This window comes from Bufo gargarizans, chromosome 6 (assembly GCF_014858855.1).
Source record: "Bufo gargarizans isolate SCDJY-AF-19 chromosome 6, ASM1485885v1, whole genome shotgun sequence".
NCBI classification, from domain to species: domain Eukaryota; kingdom Metazoa; phylum Chordata; class Amphibia; order Anura; family Bufonidae; genus Bufo; species Bufo gargarizans.
The window spans coordinates 834433-857388 of record NC_058085.1 but is presented as its reverse complement, the minus strand read 5'-3'; the positions used below and the strand labels follow the sequence as shown (position 1 = coordinate 857388).

Here is a 22956-nt window from a genome sequence, read left to right as displayed (position 1 = left end):
GTGTCTCTGGTGACTACCAAGGTTTTTTTTTTTGGCTGTGGATCTGATCAGTTATCCCTGTAGTTATCATTACAACTATCTATACATTTCCTATTGTTTACTTTCTTGACCCCCGCTTCTCTTTGTATTATTTTTTGGTACATTAACCACCTATTTATTCTGTCATGTATAATGGAACCAAACAGAACCATTATGTGCCCCCATAGACCTGTATTAGGACGGAGCAAAGCGGAACGCCTCTTAAAGGCTTCTGTTTTGCTTTCAGTCTTAAAATTCTGTTATATTTCATTATAACTGTAATAACAGAACCTATAACGGAATGTCAGAACACCAAGGCAAACCCGCCCTTAGAATGGTTCACATTATTTGATCCTCACGTCATACCTAAATCAGAATCTTATTGATGCTTTTGTCTTGCCAAAGTTTCTGTTTCTATTGCAATACCCACGTCTTCTTTATGGTAACTGACAGAACATGACATTTTTTTTTATATTTTCCTTTATTGCAAATTTGGTAACATTTTTTAAAAAGAAAAAGATTTACAAGTGTCTTCACAAGACAGACAAGTAAAATTTGCAGAAACTCTCATGGTAGGTATCTTGAGTAGCAATAGTAAAGTTGACAATAGACAATATATTACTATGGGCAGAAACAAGCAATTCCGCAGGTGGCTGGTGACATCTTTTGGCTTTGTCATAAGGTAAACTTCTCAGAATGACCCTGCTGAAAATCTGTTGTGTAAAGTATATATATTATAAAAAGGTAACAATTTTCTTCCACGGTTGTGTCCTAGTCTACCTCTGGTAGGTAAACCACTATGTTAAAGAGATCGTCATAATTTGGAAAATCCATTTCCATCAAGAGGGTCTCCAGATAATAAACTTATCAGAGGGTGTACCCTCCAGTGATCAGATGTAATGACATGGTGCTATCAATAACATGTCCATATAATGTAAAGAGATGCCAGGTCCTCCAGAGCAATAATTTTCTATGTAGCCACTCTCCTCTTTGGTTTATTGAAGGAGACCCTGAATAATCTCAAATTCCCTCATCAGGTATTTGGGTATTCTAAATCAGACAATGATACTTATGAAGTCCATATTAACAGATCAATGAAAGCAAAAAGAAGAAGCATTGTATGTCGTGGTGTAATAAGATGTATACGTCTTTGGTCCATTGTCCTGGCCTTAATCTAGGGAAAAATAGGAAAGGAAAATTATGTAAAACCTACGTTTTACCATTAAGCATAATACACATTCAGTATGTACTGTACATCTCAACATATAACTAAGAGTCCATTGCCATTTTATCTAATCCCATTTTAACCCCTTAAGGACTCGGCCCTATTTCACCTTAAGGACTTGGCCATTTTTTGCAATTCTGACCAGTGTCACTTTAAGTCCTGATAACTTTAAAAGGCTTTGACTTATCCAGGCCATTCTGAGGTTGTTTTTCATCACATATTGTACTTCATGACACTCATAAAATGAAGTAAAAAAAAAATCATTTTTATTTATAAAAAAATACCAAATTTACCCAATTTTTTTTAAAAATTGCTAATTTCCAAGTTTCAATTTCTCTACTTCTATAATACATAGTAATACCTCAAAAAATAGTTATTACTTTACATTCCCCATATGTCTACTTCATGTATGGATCATTTTGGGAATGATATTTTATTTTTTAGAAGCAAATCTTGAAATTTTTCTGAAATTGAAAACATTTTTTTGGGGGGGGGACGGGGGGGGGACCAGTTCAGGTCTGAAGTCACTTTGCGAGGCTTACATAATAGAAACCACCCAAAAATGACCCCATTCTATAAACTACACCCTTTGCGAACTGCACATGGCCGCCACTATAATAGAAAATGCGCTTTTTTTTGTGGGGCCACGGAACGGAACCACGGATGCGGATAGCCCACGGTGCTTTGTCCACATCTTTTGCGATCCCATTGAAATAAATGGGTCCGCACCAATTCTGCAAGATTGCAAAACGGATGCTGACCCATTCATACGGTCGTCTGAATGAACCCTTATTTTGATCTTTTCGTAAAATTGCACTTTACATTAATGTGCACCAAACCCCTTAAAGGGATTCTGTCACCTCCCCTCAGCCAAAAAACGATTTAAAAGCAGCCATGCAGCACAGCTTACCTGGATTAAGCTGTGCTGTTTAATCTTGAAATCCGTCCAGCAGTTACTTTAAAAAACGACTTTGATCAATAAGGAAATGCGTCCTGAAGGTGCCCAGAGGGGCGTTTTTTTCTTCCTAGTGAGCCCAGTACCGCCCCTCTTTCAGTGCCCAGCCCGCCTTCCTTGTATTTTCTAACTGCCGCCCCCAGCCTGCCACAGCCTCTCCTGCCTCTCCTCCCCCTCCCTCACGCCGAACGAAGTCTCGCACAGGCGCAGTACCCACTGAGGGCTGCGCCTGTGCGATCATCAGGAGACTGAGGGCGGCAGCTTCATCTTCGTCACTGGGCATGCGCAGAGCCCAGTGACGTCCGATGCTTGCTCTTCCCTGCTGACTGCTTTTAAATCGTTTTTTGGCTGAGGGGAGGTGACAGAATCCCTTTAATTGTAGCAGGACCAGCTGTGTATGGGAGACATCCAAGTCGCCTCAGACAACAGATGCGGGGGGAAAGGATTGGGCGTGCCTAGAGAGAAATCATGAAGATACTAACAAGAAAAACTGTTGTCACGGCCATTACGGGTATTGTGCTGGATCTCATTAAAGTCATTTCCAGGCCTCCTATATTAAGGAGCTATCCCCAGGATTCGACTGAAGGCATGCTCACCGATCAGCTCTTGGAAGAGGCCAGCAACGTCAAGTTCACCTGTCACATGGACCATGTGCAGCTCAGTCCTACTCAAATGAATGGGGCTGAGCTGCAATACCAAGCACAGCCATGACACAATGTGCTTGCTTAGCTGTGAGAAGGCCACAGCACTCGGAGCACCGCAGCCTGTTCAAAATGCTGATCGGTGGGGGTGTCATGAGATAATGGTGACCTATGCTGGGGATTGGTCATAAATATATGATTCCCAGAAACCTCCTTTAAAGACCGTTTTGGGGGATTCGAAAGAAGGTCTGCCTTTTTTGCCCCCAAAACAGCTCTTCTCAATGGTTTTCACTTTGCCATGCAGCTCAGTCACATAACACTTCACGGCTCAATGACAAGAGGGACACTAATTCTGGATATCCCCTTTAACACTGTCCTTCAATTTGACTCAGTCAGGTTTACTACTCCAGATATAGTGAGTTAAAGGCTTACCATACAACGGAGTAGTGCAGACTGTACTGCAGCACTTATCACCTTCACAGTCAGGCCTCATGCACACGACCGTAGTTCTGGTCCGCAATCGAGCCGCAGTTTTTGCGGCTCGGGTGCGGACCCAATCACTTCAATGGGGCCACAAAAGATGCGGACAGCACTCCGTGTACTGTCCGCATCCGTTGCTCCGTTCCGTGGCCCCGCCCAAAAAATATAACATGTCCTATTCTTGTCTGTTTTACGGACAAGAATAGGCATTTCTACAATGGGCCGCCTGTTCCGTTCCGCAAATTGTGGAAAGCATACCGGCGGCTTCCATTTGCATGTAGCCTCATAGTCAGTGTTACACGGGTTTCGCTTCTCTTGTGGCTCCGCAGATACCTCTGGACATTTACCAGACAGTAAATAAATGAGAATGATCAGACGGCTCTTGTCAAAACCCACTGCTGGACATTCATATACTGTAGGTACATGTCATGATAAATAATGCATATTCACCCATTCATTTCACATTGGCAGATAATTACCCAAAAAGAGTGTACAATCAATGATATAGCAAGCTGACTGGCACACATTTAAAGGGCAACTGTCACCATGATCATGCAATCTGCGGACAGCATGTTATAGAGCAGAAGGATCTGAGCAGATTGATACATAGTTTTAGGGGAATAAATTCAGCAAAACCTGAGATTTATACATTTACTAGCAGAAGGACTTCGCTCGGGTATATTTAATCTATTTAGTTTAATGGTTGTGTGTGTCGTTGAGGGTCCATTCACACGTCAGTATTTTTACCTTTCCAGATAAACGTTCCTTTTTTTTGCGGATCCATTTTTCATTACAACCTTCAGTTTTTTTTACTAAAGTGCTTCCGAATCCGTTCCGTGTTTCCGTGATTCCTTTTTTTTTTTTTCAAAAGAAAAAAAGAGGAGGAGGACCATTAAAAAGGAGGAGTACCCCAAAAAAAAAATGGTGAAAACAGAGGACATCTTCTAGAACAGGTGCCATTTTATTGTGCTTTTGGTGTAGTAGGAGCTGTGTAAGAAATCTCTGCCTTGCTAGCTTAGTTTTCTACAGTTATCTCACCATGTCTGAAGACTTGGATAATGTACCTGGATCATAGTGATCAATCGGTCCACTTCATATGCCATTTTGCAGGAGAGCAGAAGATGACCTGAACTTCTCTCACCACAGGCACTGAGGGCTGGACTTAATTTTTTTGTTTTTGTTTCCTGTCAACTGATCAGTTAAAAAACTGATGACATTCGGATGGTTTTGTGCATGTCGTCAGTTTTTATGCGGATTCATTGACTTGAATGGACAACGGACCAGAAAAACTGACAGAAAGTAGGACAAGCTTCATTTTTTTTCAGGATCCGCATACTCGAAAATAGGAAAACGGAACGGATTCAGTGATTAGGACAGCACTATGATTGGTGTCCGCATTTTTGCTGAGGAAATTGAAATTAATGGATCCGAAAAAACGTTCCGATTTAAAACGGAACGGAAACGGAGTGTTATAACGGACGTCTGAATGGAGCCTTAAAGATATCAACACTATCCACTATAACAGTGACATCTACAGCACCCCGCTCCCAAAACAGTGACCTCCAGAGCCCCCCACCCCTTCACACTGACCCCCCCCCCCACACAGTGCCCTGTCCCTTAAAATTTGACCTCCACAGCAGCCCACCTCATTATCATTGACCTTTACAGCAGCCTTCCCTTTTAACAGTGACTTTCACAGCATACCACTCCCTTGACAGCGACCTCCACAGTGGCCCGTCCCCTTAACTGTGGCCTTTACTGGATTGGGGGGTGTCCTTTTGAACAGCTCACTCTCAGACAGCAGCACTATGCTGTCTGAGTGCGAGCTGCAGGGAGAAAGTCACCCTCCCTCCCACCACTGCAGCTGACAGAAGTTGATTTATAACTTCATTTTTTCAATCCCCGTCAGCTGAGGAGTGGAGGGGGCGTGGACTAACCAAATTGGGCATGGCTTAGCGGGACCTAGAAGTTGATTTTTAACTTCATTTTTTCAATCTCAGTCGGCTGAGGAGTGGGAGGGGGCATGGCCTAACCAGATAGGGGGCGTGTCCTTTTGAACAGCTCACTCTAAGACAGCATCACTGTGCTGTCTGAGTGTAAGCTGCAGGGAGAAAGTCACCCTCCCTCCCAGCCCTGCAGCTGACAAAAGTAGATTTTTACCTTCATTTTTTTCAATCCACGTTGGCTCAGGAGTGTGAGGGGGCCTAACCAGATATGGGGCATGGCTTAGTGGGACCTGGGGACGGGGTTTTAAGTCTTTTGAGGATGGACACATTGTAGCAGGGGGCGTGTCTGGTTTCCTTACTGGAAGAGTGACGCCCCTCTGGGCACCTAACTGGCTCATTTGCATACCAAATAAGATTTTCAGAGGATGAAAACATCTGTTGCTGGAACAAAGGCACATCTTGAAATAAGGTACTAACTGCTATTAGGCCATGGCTTTACTTCAATAGTGATTATCCTGGTGGCAGATTTCCTTTAAAGCTCTCCTACAGCAGTGAAGATAAATGGCTGGGTTGTTATGGAAACCTGGAGTAAAACTGTATGTGGAGGCTGGAGGTCCTGCGAGCTTCTATTGGCTGATAAGGGTCATGTGACCAAGCTTCTATTGGCTAATGCATTTTTTTTGGAATATCTCAGGAGCGGTACGTCCTAGAGAGCTGAGACCTGGTCTATAACCTTCCCAGACACCTGATGTACCCGTGTGCCAAATTTTGTGATTGTAAATGCAACGGTGTCCTTTAGCGGACATACACACACATACACTCAGCTTTATATATTAGATACCGCTGCTCTTGTTATTGTCAAGTGGGCGGTACCGCTCAACGATTCACAGCTTTGCAGGATTGGGGTTCATGCACACAACCGTATTTTCTTTCTGGTTCCATTCCGTTTTTTTGTGGAATCATTCACTTTAATGGGTCTGCAGAAAAATGGAACATGTCCTATTCTTGTCTGTTTTGCAGACTATGTCCTATTCTTGTCTGTGTGCATTTCGTATGTCCGCAAGTCCATTCCGCAAAGATACATATAGCTGTGATATAGCTTAGATACATATAGCAGTCATATGGCTTAAATACATATAGCTGCCATGTGGCTTAGATACATATAGCGGTCATATAGCTTAGATAGAAATAGGCGTCATATAGCTTAAATACAGTGGGATGCAAAAGTTTGGGCAACCTTGTTAATCGTCATGATTTTCCTGTATAAATCGTTGGTTGTTACGATAAAAAATGTCAGTTAAATATATCATATAGGAGACACACACAGTGATATTTGAGAAGTGAAATGAAGTTTATTGGATTTACTGAAAGTGTGCTAAAATCGTTTAAACAAAATTAGGCAGGTGCATAAATTTGGGCACCACAAAAAATAAATAAAACCAATATTTAGTAGATCCTCCTTTTGCAGAAATTACAGCCTCTAAACGTTTCCTGTAGGTTCCAATAAGAGTCTGGATTCTGGTTGAAGGTATTTTGGACCATTCCTCTTTACAAAACATCTTTAGTTCATTCAGGTTTGATGGCTTCAGAGCATGGACAGCTCTCTTTAAGTCACACCACAGATTTTCAATTATATTCAGGTCTGGGGACTGAGATGGCCATTCCAGAACGTTGTACTTATTCCTCTGCATAAATGCCTTAGTGGATTTTGAGCAGTGTTTAGGGTCGTTGTCTTGTTGAAAGATCCAGCCCCGGCGCAGCTTCAGCTTTGTCACTGATTCCTGGACATTGGTCTCCAGAATCTGCTGATACTGAGTGGAATCCATGCGTTCCTCAACTTTGACAAGATTCCCAGTCCCTGCACTGGCCACACAGCCCCACAGCATGATCGAACCACCACCATATTTTACTGTAGGTAGCAGGTGTTTTTCTTGGAATGCTGTGTTCTTTTTCCTCCATGCATAACGCCCCTTGTTATGGCCAAATAACTTAATTTTAGTTTCATCAGGCCACAGCACCTTATTCCAAAATGAAGCTGGCTTGTCCAAATGTGCTTTAGCCCACCTCAAGCGGCACTTTTTGTGCTGTGGGCGGATCAAACCTGAATGAACTAAAGATGTTTTGTAAAGAGGAATGGTCCAAAATACCTTCAACCAGAATCCAGACTCTTATTGGAACCTACAGGAAACTCTTGCATACAGCATCTCCTTGTGTAAAGTGCGCCGAATGGTTGAACGATGCACAGTGACTCCATCTGCAGCAAGATGATGTTGTAGGTCTTTGGTGCTGGTCTCTGGGTTGACTCTGACTGTTCTCATCATTCGTCGCTTCTGTCTATCCGAGATTTCTCTTGGTCTGCCACTTCGAGCCTTAACTTGAACTGAGCCTGTGGTCTTCCATTTCCTCAATATGTTCCTAACTGTGGAAACAGACAGCTGAAATCTCTGAGACCACTTTCTGTATCCTTCCCCTAAACCATGATGGTGAACAATCTTTGTCTTCAGGTCATTTGTGAGTTGTTTTGAGACCCCCATGTTGCTAATCTTCGGAGAAAATGAAAAGAGGAGGGAAACTTACAATTGACCCCCTTAAATACTCTTTTTCATAATTGGATTCACCTGTGTGTGTAGGTCAGGGGTCACTGAGCTTACCAAGCCAATTTGAGTTCCAATAATTAGTTCTAAAGTTTTTGGAATCAATAAAATGACAACAGTGCCCAAATTGATGCACCTGCCTAATTTTGTTGAAACAATTATAGTACACTTTCTGTAAATCCAATAAACTTCATTTCACTTCCCAAATATCACTGTGTGTGTCTCCTATATGATATATTTAACTGACATTTTTTATCGTAACAACCAACGATTTATACAGGAAAATCATGACGATTAACAAGGTTGCCCAAACTTTCGCATCCCACTGTACATATAGCTTAGATACATATTGCCGTATTATAGCTTAGATAGACATAGCTGTCATATAGCTTAGATAGACATAGCTGTCATATAGCTTAGATACATATAGCTTAGATACATATAGCTGCATAGATCTTAGATACTGTCACGGCTGAGGATAGGGAAAACCCTCAGCCGTGCGATGCCCGATGATGTTGTGGCTGCTCGGCCAGGAGAACAGGATAGGGAGCAGGTCACCTCCTTAAGCATCCCTAACCTGACCCTAACTCCTACCTGCATGGGCCGACCTTTAAGGTAGGAGGACCCATGCGCAGGAACCTCGGAGCCCTGACTTACCCTCCGCAGATCCCTGAGCTAGGAGCTGGGTAAGACTACCTACTCCTCCAAGGTACGGAGGAGCAGGAGTCTCAATGGCCAAGCTGCTGGGAAAAGGGGAACCGAAACAGACTAATGGAAATGGCAGGTGAACTAAGCAGTTCCACCAACCTGCCACAGCCTTGCTGACTGGATCCCAGAGCACACACAGAATCCAGAACCATTAGCTGCACAAACCAAACGAACAAAGGTCCCAACAGTACATCACATGGACATCACATACAACATGACATAAAACATAAAGTGACATTCTCTTTATGACCACAGGGGTGGCTCTCACTGGCAGATAGAAACACAAGAGGCTGCTCCAACAAGCATGGCTGAAACAACCCACAGACCTGAGCAAACAGTGAGGCTTTAAAGGCCAAGAAGCCACACCCCACAGTCAAACACACCCAGTGACACACACACACTGGGAAGGGAGTTAACCCTTCCAGCACCAGAGAAGGGAAACACACATAAAAGGGAAGTGCACACAATACATAAAACACAGTGCACACATACACACACACCTACCAGAAAGGTGCTAGGTGCAACCGCATGCACAGCATAGAAAGCTGCCACATACATAACGTTGCCAGCGGCAACCACAGGTGAGGCAAATACCACTGCCCTCACCTGTGATTGAAAACCAAACTAAACCGCTGACAACCGCATGCGGTTCAGGAGTCACGGTCATGGCCATGGCCGTGACAGATACATATAGCTGCCATAGAGCTTAGATACATATAGGTGTCATATAGCTTAGATCTTAGAACCTGATCTTCTGCCTGTGAGCTAGGAAATGATCATGTGACAGTTTTTTTATGCAAAGTTAGGATGTGCAGAGCACGGGGCGGGGAAGGTCAGATTGTTCACGCCCACAAATATTCATGAGGGAGAGCTCAGTCATCGTTGTTGCACGCCCCCACAGCTTTTCTGCAGCTTGTAAATGGTCATTTACTGTATGATGTCAGTTTTTTAGTTTTTTTTTGCATTAATCATGGGATAACCCTTTAAGCATGTACACAGGCAGACACCATACTACGACCATGCAAGAGAAGGAATCATATCAAAATAGACAAAGCTCCATGTGAAACCCTTCGGGGCGTCCAGCTGTTTAATCCCGGTTTGAGCACAGTATCATCATTTACGTACAAAACTTCTTATGGTTTTATACTTGTCCAGGTCTATTTGCCTCTTTCATTACTGTGTTATTTGAATATTGCTGGCCGCCCTTACGTCCTTTTGCCACTAGGTGTCCCCTTTCGTCCTTCTTCAATTGTGTGCATTGCTTTAAGCCTAGATTTGACCTTTTTGTGTACGCTCTTTAATAAAGCTATATATTTTTAGATGATTCCTTCTCGTGCATGATCACGTCATATATTAGACACCGTATGTGTGTTTGGCATCGTTATACAGAGAGAATTCGAGGACTCATTATCCTTGAAGACTGCGGACTCATTGATATCACTATTTACCTTACAGCGGCTTCATGCATTTTTGTGTACATACTGGTTGGCAACACTTTTCATCACCCGAGCATCCAGTGTCACCATTACAATATGGACGTTCCGCAATTAAACAGTATGGCTGTTTTCCGCAGGAACCTTTTTTCTCTACAAAAAAAATGTCAAAATCAGAACACAGCAGCAGAGACAAAGATATATAGTGAAGCAATTAATAAGAAACGGTTGGGTTTCTGTTATGGGGATCTAAGGCTGGAAGATGGCACAGAATAGTTTTCTGCATATACCGGTCCATCCTTACCCTCTCCATGGTTCGAGAGGTATGTATGCTGAGGTAAGTACTGCAGTTGCTCGGTGGTTCACTGCTAAAGTTATTAAATGGTTCACTTTGAATGCTGTTAAAATGTTTGCTGTGATGCCAGATGTGCAATTTCAGTGGTACAAGTGGTGAACTGGCCAAGCTCAGGCTGGTCCAAAGGTGAATCCCCTAGTCCTCCACCCCTGCACTACTGGCACATGGCAAAGTACTCTGACTGCACTACATACAGGTAGGCAGCATATGGTACCTCAGCCAGTATATGCCTCCATATAAAAAACTGGGTAGATTATCGAACAAAATTTCCCAGTTTATTATTATAGATGCATCAGGCGGCTGACATGACTTGTAGATACAGAACTAGGCCAGCTAGGACCCCCTTTCCCCTGTCCTCTTGCAGTCACTGCAGGAGCCCCATAATCTAGCATCTTGCACGGTCTTGCTGCCTGCCTGAGTGTGGGCCCTTTTACTGGTGGGCCCTAGGCACCCCAGTCCGACACTGAAACTGGCTTATCTACACACTATGGGGATCATTTACTATCAGAAATATGCCTATATTAGGTGTATTTGTTACTCCGATTGCAAAGCAAAGATTATTTTCTGCTGCAATCTGCGATTTATTTCCCTGTTCATGCCAGGTCTCAAAAAGTGGGCCTGGTGGGGAAGGGTACGGGCCGGCAGGCGTAGAAAATGGTCTAAATGTAAGCCAGCAAGGAAGCTTACATTTAGACCAGCACTGGATACGACAAAGTTATGTAGAGGCCGGCGCCAGGTGTAAATTTCAGTTCTGGCACACAGGCGGCCTGAGATCAATCTTCCTCTAAGCATTAGGTTGAACTGTCAGACTATTGAGCGATGCCATCAGGTTTCCAATCTGTAATAAACAGGATGCCTATTAGTTGGCATGTAGTTACCTGACAGCAGAGATGCAGATTGATATGGTGGGACAATATGTCTGGCACTTGATGGGCATTGTGTCAAGCAATGTGCAGCATCATTGCCACTTTTGGGGGTACATTAGACTGGCACTGGTGGGCCATTGTCACTGGGTTAAGAGCTGGAGTATATGAGCAGAGATGAGCGAAGTTGACGAAGTGGAATTCAATTCGAATTTCAGTTTTTTTTCGATTCGCACCAAATCCGAATTTCCTCGCGATGGCTGCTGCACGTGTGAGGACATGGAGCAAGGAACTCTGGGAAGGCAGGATGACCCATAATGACATATATGCAGCCAATCAGCAGCCAGCCCTGTGATGTCACAGCCCTATAAATAGCTTCAGCCATCTTGGATTCTGCCATTTACCAGTGAACTTAGTGCAGGGAGAGACGTCAACAGGTGCTATGGACAGTGTTAGAAAAAACTTCATTGTACAAAAAAAAAAATCGATTTACAAGTTCCGGGAAATATTTTTTAAGGCGTAGGGAAAGGATAGGGAGGAATCATTCTACAGCATTTATGTAGAACAGGGTTCAGTAGGGGATGCTACAGCTAGCGTGGCTGGGAGTCAGCAGTAGGAGGTCGGGAGCCAAAAGTTCCCGGGGTAGACCGCTTCACAGGAGCCTACCTGCCCGGAAAGTAGTGGTGCAGGGGTTCATAGAAGCAGCGTCGGTAGCAGTCAGTCAGCTCGGAGTGTTGGGGGTAAAATCACCTAATCGCCGGAGTGGCAGTTTTTTGTTAAGCCACCGGAGGAGGTGAACATGGCCATATGTAGAATCTGTGGGCAGAAGGTAGAGTGGCACCATGTGGCACGTGGCAATGTTGGCACCATGGCCCTGCTTCAACACATGCAGCGTCACCATAAAGTGGCCTGGAAGACCCGTGGCTTTGATGTGGTGGTCCAGCCTGCCTTAGCAACTGCTGCATCACCCAGTGGTGCGCCCCCCGGGCTCCACCACCTCAGCAGAAGGGAGCTGTCTGTCCTTCCCATCATCTGCTGGTCCTGATGCTCCTGCTCCTTGCCCTCCTACTACGGGATAAACAATGTCATTCCACTGCTTCATGTCCTGGAACAGATGCTGGTAAATCTGACTGGTCAGGGGACTGGAGACATGGTGCCTAGATCTCACAGCCACATGAGCCCTGTGGGGGCTGAACTGGAGGAGGAAGAGTAGGAGTAGGAGGACATTGGAGAACAATCAATGTGTAGCGAAATGGGTCGTTTTGACAAGCAAGTGACAGGAGAGGAGGAGCAGAGGCAGCCAGAGGAGATACATGGAGATGAGGAAGAAGAGGCAGAGGACCCAGACACACCTTAGCAGTATGAAGTGCAGATTGAGGCAGGGACTCCCTCCGAGTCACTTGCTTGCGCAGTGAGAGCCGAATTGTCACCATTCGGCAGAGGGATGAATTCTAGCTCTCCACCCCTTGCTACCGATCAAAAATGGGGGGCTTTTTTTTTTTTACACCTGCTGAGAGGGAGGACAAACTGAACTACTACAGAGACATCCTATGTAGTCAGTTGGCCGCTGCCTATCTACACCATCGTCCATCCTCTCACAGGTCTGACCGGGGGGGCCCTCTGCGCTCACGTTCCACTGCCATGGCTGCTGGGGAGGGGTGGGGCGGCAGGAGTTTACCTCCAATAGGGTGTACTAGGGATACTGCCCGGGAACAGGGAAAGGTATCTGGATGGGGTCGCTCCTTGCGGGGCAAGTACTTCGTATAGATAGGCAGGGTATTCTCAGTCCCTTCCCCCTGGAAAGGGTGCATTAGCGACTTACACTCCCATTTCCTATATACACTGAAGTTCACCATTGGCATTGTTCCTGATTGGTACCACCATCCTTGGGATCCTTTTCATCTCCAGTATTTAAAGGATATCCGTCTCCTTGAAGCTCATCATATTGGAAGATACCTGATCATTAACCTGCATAGCCATCGATGGGTAAGATCGTTCCTTTTTATACATATATATAGGCACCAATCAGTGTATGTTCGTCTAGGCCCAATATGGGCTGTATATTTATGTTCTTGTTGGTTCTTACCGTGGCACAGCGTAGTCATTTTAACATTATCATTATTAAATGTTAAGTTTTACCCCCTCTGTCCGCTAGGGGATCAGTATTTTTGTATTTTCATACAGGAGGTGAACATGTCCATATGTAGAATCTGTGGGCAGAAGGTAAAGCGTGGCACCATGTGGCACGTGGCAATGTTGGCACCACGGCCCTGCTTCAACACATGCAGCGTCACCATAAAGTGGCCTGGGAGACCTTGTTGGTTCTTACCGTGACACAGTGTAGTCATTTTAACATTATCATTATTAAATGTTAAGTTTTACCCCCTCTGTCCCCTAGGGGATCAGTATTTTTGTATTTTCATTTGTGTCTTGGAAGAACAGGTCATCTCCGTCCTGTCACTATTCCAGGGATCTTTAGAGTTAGTATGTCCCGAGATTCCGGTGTATGAGCCCTCCTACCATCTGGGTCCACTCATATGGATAGGAGTCAGGGCGAGGATTAGGGATGCTTTAGGACAGTGGTGGCAAACCTATGGTACGGGTGCCAGAAGAGGCACTCCCGAGCCCTCTCTGTGGGCACCTGCACCCTGGAAAATGTCCATGGTGTACCAATATGCCTTAGACTTTTCCTGTCCTTCATCAGCACATGGCACACTATGAACAGCACAGGCAGCGCATTGAATGAAGGCAGGCTATTATAGCTAATTGATAAAGTGCATGGAAGATATGCTATTGGACTGTAGTACTAAAGTACTACCTTGCAACTCTGTGGCCTCCTCATGCTGCTGCCACCTCCACACTACCTTGCCACTTTTTTCGGCCTGGCTGACATCATTTATTTGACCCTTCTTCTGATCTGTCAGAAGGAAGTAAAAATGAGATGCACAACGGATTATGTCTGTGTAGCAGCTGTAAGGCCTCTATGGTCCCATCAGAATTGGCTTGTGATTTGGTAGCCAAAAGCAGGAGTGGGTACAAAACACAGAAGACATGCAAGTATTCCATTCACGTTTTTTTGGCATTAGCAATACTGATGGATTACTGACCAAATGCTGACCAAGTGAAGGTGGGTTAGTGTTCTGACGGATCAGAGGAAGGGCAAAATAATCACTGACGTCAACACAAACTTACTGCTGACACTGTCTCCACTGTCAGGGGGCTCTACTTGTATAAGCATTTAATAGAACAGGTTCTGTAGATATCTATGTGGAATCAGCTGACGAAGGTGTAAAAGGAGTGCGCTTCTTCTTGGCGCTAACATTGACCTGTAAGGCTGAGTTCATACTTGAGTTATTTGGTCAGTTTTGGCCCCGTGACTGCACAAATAAGTGAAGTGTGCAGTGATTCTAAGAGCGATGCCTGTCATCTGCATGTCATACTGACTCTGTATAATTTCTCTACCACAGCAGACTCCCGATGCGTGTTACTGCAAGGCACGGTGTTCTACACCACTATAAAGGCTCTCTGTAGCCAGGAAATAGCCATTTTTTTAACCCGATTCGTTGTGAATAAATTCGGATCGAATCAAATTTTTTTGAGAAAAAAATCAGCGAACCAGCCAAATCGAATTTTTGAAAAATTCTCTCATCTCTATTTATGAGCTACTGCGACGTTTTGGTCTCATGACACTCAGTTGGTGAAATGGAGCATTTAAGGAAAGTTCTGCATTTTTATCAGAAGGGGGGCGCCGGCAGGGCACAGCAGGAGATGAGCGCTGTGCTTCCATTGTGGAAGTGCTCGCTCATCTCTATAGTCATCTGTATCGTTGTCCTCAGGACGGCGATACAAATGTCTGTGCTGTGGCAGCCAGCAGGGGAGGGAGAGGTGTGTCCCCTCTCTGTTCCTCTGATTGGCATGCGAGGGACACAGTCCGGAAGAGACCTGCATTCTATCCTGGAGGGGGCAAGATTATATATATATATAGATATATATATATATATATATATATGTACAAATTACAATACTGGCACATAAGGGGGGCTACTGGCACATGATAGGGGGGGCTCTTATTACTGGCACATGATTGGGGGCCATCTATGGGGGCTCTTTTTACTGGCACATGATTGGGGGCATCTATTGGGGCACTTATTACTGGCACATTATTAGGTGGCACTAAAGGGGTATCTACTGAGGCTAAAAAGAAGGGGTATTTTATATGGGGGGCTCTGTATAGGGGCATTTTATACTGGGACACATTATAGTGGGTACTATGGGGAAGGGGGGGAAAGGAGCACTATGGGGTCATCTACGGGGGCACTGAGAAGGGGTATTTTATATTGCCACATTATGGGAACATTAGCTCAACTGGGGGCATTATAAGGGGGTATGTTTTGCACATTATAAGGAGAATTATTTCTACTGGGGGGATTATGGTGGGCTTTATTACTCCCCCATGGTATGACCCCCTAGTAGCAGCACCAGCCTCTCCCTGCTCTGCTATCCCTGTGCCCTTTCTTCAAATCCTTATTATGAAATCTTTCTCATTAGCATAAAGCAGATCAGCTCCACCGAGCCCCCGGCCAAAGGCCCCTTTCACACGGGCGAGTTTTCCAAGCGGGTGCGATGAGTGCGGTGAACGTATTGCACCTGCACTGAATCCTGACCCATTCATTTCTATGGGGCTGTGCACATGAGCGGTGATTTTCACACATCACTTGTGCGTTGAGTTAAAATCACAGCATGCTCTATATTGTCCGATTTTCACGCGACGCAGGCCCCATAGAAGTGAATGGGAAGCGTGAAAATCGCATAACATCCGCAAGCAAGTACGGATGTGGTGCGATTTTCACGCACGGTTGCTAGGAGACGATCGGGATGGAGACCCGATCATTATTATTTTCCCTTATAACGTGGTTATAAGGGAAAATAATAGCATTCTGAATACAGAATGCATAGTAAAACAGCACTAGAGGGGTTAAAAAAATAATAATAATTTAACTCACCTTAGTCCACTTGATCGCGAAGCCTGGCATCTCCTGGTGTCTCCTCTGCTGATGAACAGGACCTGGGGTGAGCTGCTGCATTAAATACCGGTTAAGGACCTTTGATGACGTCACTCCGGTCATCACATTTAATGCAGCAGCTCACCCCAGGTCCTGTTCATCAGCAGAGGAGACACAAGGAGATGCCGGGCTTCGCGATCAAGTGGACTAAGGTGAGTTAAAAAATTTTATTTATTTTTTTTAACCCCTCTGGCGCTGTTTTACTATGCATTCTGTATTCAGAATGCTATTATTTTCCCTTATAATCATGTTATAAGGGAAAATAATACAATCTTCAGAACATGAATCCCAAGCCCAAACTTCTGTGAAGAAGTTCAGGTTTGGGTACCAAACATGCGCGATTTTTCTCACGCGAGTGCAACGCATGACAATGTTTTGCACTCGCGCGGAAAATTCGTGCATTTTCCCGCAACGCACTCGCCTCTTATCCAGGCAAAAAAACTGACGCCCGTGTGAAAGAGGCCAAAGTGTTGAAGTGGCGTCCGAGATCCCCAAGGGCCAAGCCAAGTAATTGTAAGTTTTTATGTGGAGTATGTTTATGTTATACACATATAGCCTACACTGTGCCACACAATATACAGTATACCGCTACACTGTGCCCCACAATGTACAGTATACCTCTATACTGTGCCCCACAATGTACAGTATACCTCTACACTGTTTAGGGATTATACTGTTTATTGTACAGCATGGCACAGAGGTTATATTGTCTGGCATGGTGTAACCTCCATACATTTTATGTTCAGTATACAGTAATCCGCCTTGCCATCTATGCTTTGAATCTGGTTTTTTATGTTACTTGGTTTTTGTACATTTACTTGCATGTGCTAGTTGAGACCTGCTGTGATTGGGTTTTAGTTAGGGCTCTTTCACACCTGCGTTCTTTTCTTCCGGCATAGAGTTCCGTCGTCGGGGCTCTATGCCGGAAGAATCCTGATCAGTTTTATCCTAATGCATTCTGAATGGAGAGAGATCCGTTCAGGATGCATCAGGATGTCTTCAGTTCCGGACCGGAAAGTTTTTTGGCTGGAGAAAATACCGCAGCATGCTGCGCTTTTTGCTCCGGCCAAAAATCCTGAAGACTTGCCGCAAGGCCGGATCCGGAATGAATGCCCATTGAAAGGCATTGATCCGGATCCGGCCTTAAGCTAAACGTCGTTTCGGCACATTGCCGGATCCGACGTTTAGCTTTTTCTGAATGGTTACCATGGCTGCCGGGACGCTAAAGTCCTGGCAGCCATGGTAAAGTGTAGTGGGGAGCGAGGAAGCAGTATACTTACCGTCCGTGCGGCTCCCCGGGCGCTCCAGAGTGACGTCAGGGCGCCCCACGCGCATGGATCATATGATTGCATGGCACGTCATCCATGCGCATGGGGCGCTCTGACGTCATTCTGGAGCGCCCCGGGAGCCGCACGGACTGTAAGTATACCGCTCCCCCACCTCCCACTACTACTATGGCAACCAGGACTTTTTTTTTTTTTTTTTTTTTATTTATTTTTATTTTACAAACAGTATAAAAGCCAGTTTCTAATCACATATATTGTAGTAACACACATTAGACGGTATATCATCTCCATGCCATATATCAGTTACATAAGACAGAAGCGACCTGTAACCAGGGCAGTCAACTCTGATACCAATATTTAGGCATGGGGTCCACAACCCAAAGAGAACAGAAACCACAAAAGGGAGAAAAGGAGAGCTATAGAACCCATCCCCCCCCCCATCCCACCCTCCCACCCCCACCCATTTCCGCCCGGCTTGGTGCGGCCGCCTCGAGGGACGGCAGAGTATTCTTGCCCCCCTTCTGAGAATTTTCATTAGAACCATTACAATTTCACACATATTTTGGCATGGGCTGTGTTGATAGAGTTTATCCCGGAGTGTATCATGGTTTATTGGGGTATATCAGTGGAGGTCTCCCCAGTTAATAGTCATCAATTCTGCTCTGGGGTGTTACGACAGGCTGTTTCTCTCTCAGTGATCCCGTTCCGGTGTCGTCGTTTAGTCCACGTCGTTTCATGCCCTCAAAGTATGTTATTCGCGTCTTTAAACTTTGCCAGTCATTGATTGTTGGAGGTCTATCTTTCTTCCACTGTCTCAAGATTATCACTTTGGCCAGAAGGAACCCCCTTAACCAGTATAGCTGTTCATTTTTAGTGGTTTTGTTTTTATATTCGGGAGGAAGCAATCCAAGAACTGCTACTTGAATAGTCATAGGGGGACTGTTCCTGCCATTTGTCAACAATGACTGAAATATACAACCCCAGAAAATCTTGATAGCAGGGCAGTCCCACAGCATATGTACAAGTCCTGCCGCTACACGGGAGCATTTAAGACAACTAAATTCTTGACCCTTGTTAATGTACATTTTAGTCAGCAGGCTCGGCGTAACGTATAAGCGATGTATAATTTTAAATTGTATCAGTCGGTGTTGCCGTGAAAGCGAAGCCTTCTTTATATTTTGATATATTTCCTGCCATTGTGAGGGATTACATTCCCCAATATCTGTCTTCCATTTATCCACACTTTTAAATTTAGTGATAGTGCTTATTTCCTCAATAAATCTCCTATATATTAGTGAAGTCTTAACTTTATTCCCTACTATATTATAACAAAATAATAAGAACCCCGGAGTAGCTTTTATCAAGGGTATTTTTTTGAGAGTATATGATAGTGCGTGTTGTAGTTGACGATATCTATAGTGCTCTAGTGCAGTTATTGGTGCTTGTTTTATCAATTCCCATATTGGTTTACTATTCCCTTTTGTGTATATGTGAGAGAATAATAAAATGCCTTTTCGAATCCAAAATTCATTTTCGTTAAGTGTCGAGAATTCAGTTAGGGCAGGGTTATCCCATAAGGGTGAGAAATCCAAAATTTGGGGAGCATGGGTCAATGTCTTAATTTTGTTCCATACTTTCTGTAGCGCGACTCCGATGGGGCAGCAGTAATCTGTGCGTTGAAACAATCCAGATTCCAACGTACTAAAAATGTTATTAGAGACTAGTGGGCGTTGACATAAAATATGTGATATGAGTACGCCGTCTCCAACATTGACGCACCATTGTAATTGTGCGCAAAGGTAATAGATTTGGAAATGGGGCAGGCCTAGACCCCCATTGCATGCGGCTATTCGTAAGTATTGTAGTTTAATGCGAACCCTTTTCCTGCCCCATATCAGATCATTTATCAAACGGTCAATCAAATTAAAGACGCTATCTTCAATCCAGATGGGGCAGGAGCTGACCGTGTATAATATCCAGGGTAGCAAAACCATTTTAATCAGCGCAATCCTATTAATCTGGGAAAGTGGGAGTCTCTGCCATACTTTTATTTTCTCTTTTATTCTCCCCACTAAGGGGGATATATTCAACTGATTATATTCCCTAATGTTGTTACTAATTTTTATCCCAAGATAATCTAGGTGATCAGTTGTGGAAATAATTCTGATCTTGAGGTCGTTAAGGGGGGGCATCCGGTTCAGGGGGAAGAGTACAGACTTAGACCAGTTTATTTCATACCCAGCTATTCTGCCGAATTCCTCTGTTATCCGCATCACTTTGGGGACGTCTCTCCAACCATCATTCAGGTAGAGTAGGACGTCATCTGCATATAAGCAGATCTTGTCATCCGTCCCTCTCCCTCCAAAACCGGATATATCGGGTTCATTCCGTATCCTACAGGCAAGAGGTTCCATAAAAATTGCGAAAAGAAGAGGGGAGAGGGGGCAGCCCTGCCGTGTTCCCCGCTTTAGAGAAACAGCCGGGGTGAACTCTTCATTGACCTTAATTCTAGCGGTTGTTTCACTATATAGCAATTTAACCCATCCAATGAATTCCCGGCCCAAATTCATCCTATACATAACACGCCAGAGGAAGGGCCACTCGACACGATCGAATGCTTTAGCGGCATCCAGAGATAGTATCGAGCGGTCCTCCCCTCCACCGATCTGAATATTAAGAAAGGTCCGCCGTATATTGGTCTGTATCTGTCGCCCAGGGATAAACCCTGTCTGGTCCACATGTATCAGGCGCGCTATTACTTTTTTTAAGCGATTGGAGAGGACTTTTGCAATTATTTTATAATCTGCATTAAGGAGTGATATTGGACGATAGTCCTCAGCTTTTTTTCCCAATTTCCCCTTTTTAAGGATCAGTGTAACAGTTGCTTCAGACAAGGATGGAGGTAGCTTTCCACATTTACTAGATTCATTCAAAACAAGCAACAATCCGGGCAAGAGTATTTCCGCGTGGTGCTTGTAGATGCCGAATGGAAGTCCATCAGGACCCGGCGCAGAGGAGCCCCGAGACCCCTGAAGGGCCGTTTGTAATTCCTCCAGTGAAATAGGGGCACACAGGGAGGCGGAATCGGAGGTCGACAGCGCCGGAGTCCTGACTTGTTCCAAAAAGGCATCTATTTCGGTCGCTGTATCTACCACCTCAGAACGATATAACTTATCAAAGTGATCGAAAAACTCTGCTACCATCTCCGTTCCTCTTGCAAGTCTACGTCCATCCCCCGTCAATATCTGTCTAATTCTTTGGGGGGGTTTTTGATTCGCAATAATGGAAACCAATAGCTTACTCGGGGTGCCCGCCTCGCAAAATTCTTTGTAGCCCATGAAAAGTAATTGATTCTGTGCTTTTTCCTTCATAAAGGTAATATAATGATCCTTGGCAGATTTTAACTTGATACGCGTATTTATATCGTTTTGTACTCGGATACAGCCCTCCAAATATGCAATGTTTGCCTCCAGCTTTTTTTGTTCGGCAAAAAAATCTTTTTTTTTCGTTTTTATTCTGGAAAAGTACAACCCACGCAAAAATGCCTTCAAGGCATCCCAAACAAAATGAATGTGGGCTGTACCGATATTCTCTTGCCAAAATAGTGAGAGATCTTTATCTATCCCTACGGAATCATTTAATATAGTTAGCCAATGTTCGTTCAATCTGAACGGTCTACTGGTCCCGATTTTTTGTCCAGTCTTCATCACCAATAAAATTGGTGAATGATCAGATATACCATGGATCTCGTATGTCATTTTTGAGATAGATTCAAGCATCTGATCATTGGCCAAAGCCATATCGATCCGGGACATAGCACTATATGCTTTGCTAAAGCAGGAGAACACCTGTTTGTTGCCATAAAGCCATCGCCAGACATCGGATAATCCCATCTCCTCACAATACCCGCGAAGTAAGACGTATTTATCCTGCGCACTTTTCCGGGCAGTTGAAAATCTATCCAACGCCGGGTCAAGCACGCAGTTAAAATCGCCACATATTAATATCGGAGAGCGCTCTCTATTATGTATAAAGAGTGCAAGCTGTTTTAAGACTACCATATTGAATGGTGGGGGAATATACAAAAAGGCAAGGACACACCTGCTTCCATTCCATTGGGCGAAGAGGAAAATATATCTCCCATCTCTATCGATCGACTGGTCTAGCAGGATGAAGTCGATGCTATGGTGTATATAGACACTGATCCCTCGGGAATATGCCGAGAGGCCCGAGTGAAATTGATGTCCAGCCCATCTCTTTATCAAATACTCAGGGATATTCGGTGTGGCATGCGTTTCTAATAAAGCAACTATTGCGGGGAGGTGTCGAGTAATTAAGTCAAAGACCACCACCCTTTTCATTCTATCAGCCAGTCCACGCACATTCCATATCATGACTCTGTTGCTAGCCATCATGAATTATGGAGGAGGCGTCCGTCACCCCCCGAGGGCAGCCGCATCCAAGCCGGGGTCCCCCGCCACCCATTATCCACCCACTCCCATTGGTACCCACCCCCCTCCAGCCCCCTTACTGGTTCACAGATGCGCAGCATCGTTGTCAACCTCTTACATTTCGCCCATCCGTCCATGGGCAGCCCACCACTGTTGCCCTACCCTTGGACTGAGGGGCATTACAGCCACATCAGCCAAGGTTCGGCGTCTATACCCTGACAGAGTCAAGCCATTCAAGAGTTTCTCGGGGGGAGTGAAAAAACATTACGATATCTTTGTGCACCACTCTTAACTTAGCAGGGTATAACATTAAATATTTGATATTCCCCATACGTAATCTTTTCTTAATATCATAATATTCCCTACGCTTGCTTTGAGTGTCCCTAGAGAAGTCGGGGTATATCTGTATCGAGTGTCCGTCAAGTGTAGTATCAGCTAGATCTCTCTTCCGTCGGAGCACCCAATCTCTATCACAAGAGGAAAGTATCCTAATTAAGATGGCACGAGGGGGACTACCTGGCGGCATCTTTTTTGCAGGGATTCTGTGAGCTCTCTCCACACATAGTGCGGGAGTATCGCCCCCAGAGCCAAGCGTTTCAATTAACCATTTTTGAATAAACGCCGCAGGGGTGTCCCCCTCCACCCCCTCAGGGAGGCCGACTATTCTCAAATTGTTACGTCGTGCCCTGTCCTCCATATCTGTTAGTCTTGCGTTAATGCGTTTATTTTCTTTATCCAATTCTACTATTTTTTTTTCCATCTGTAGCTGTTCTGTTTGAACCTTAGTTAACCCGGTTTCAACAAGTGCAACGCTGGACTTGATTTGATTCATATCTTGTCTAATGTGAGTAAGGTCTGTCTGCAGTGTCTGTACGGTGATAGAGACCTCCAAAACTGATTGATTGGTGGTCTGTACCACCGATAATATATCCGTTAGT

General features: G+C 44.6%; 1 protein-coding gene across 1 annotated transcript in view; it reads right to left on the bottom strand.

Moving 5' to 3' along the window:
• Nucleotides 1-480: 480 nt before the first annotated feature.
• LOC122939825 (WAP four-disulfide core domain protein 5-like) overlaps nucleotides 481-22956 on the bottom strand; it is a 37735-nt gene continuing 15259 nt past the window's right edge. Inside the window, exons 4-5 of the mRNA XM_044296001.1 lie at nucleotides 10016-10153; nucleotides 481-1192 (exon numbers count right to left, since the gene is read on the bottom strand). Of these exons, the coding sequence (XP_044151936.1) occupies nucleotides 10017-10153 (137 nt within the window). The 3' untranslated portion in view covers nucleotides 481-1192; nucleotide 10016. The remainder of the gene's footprint in view (nucleotides 1193-10015; nucleotides 10154-22956) is intronic.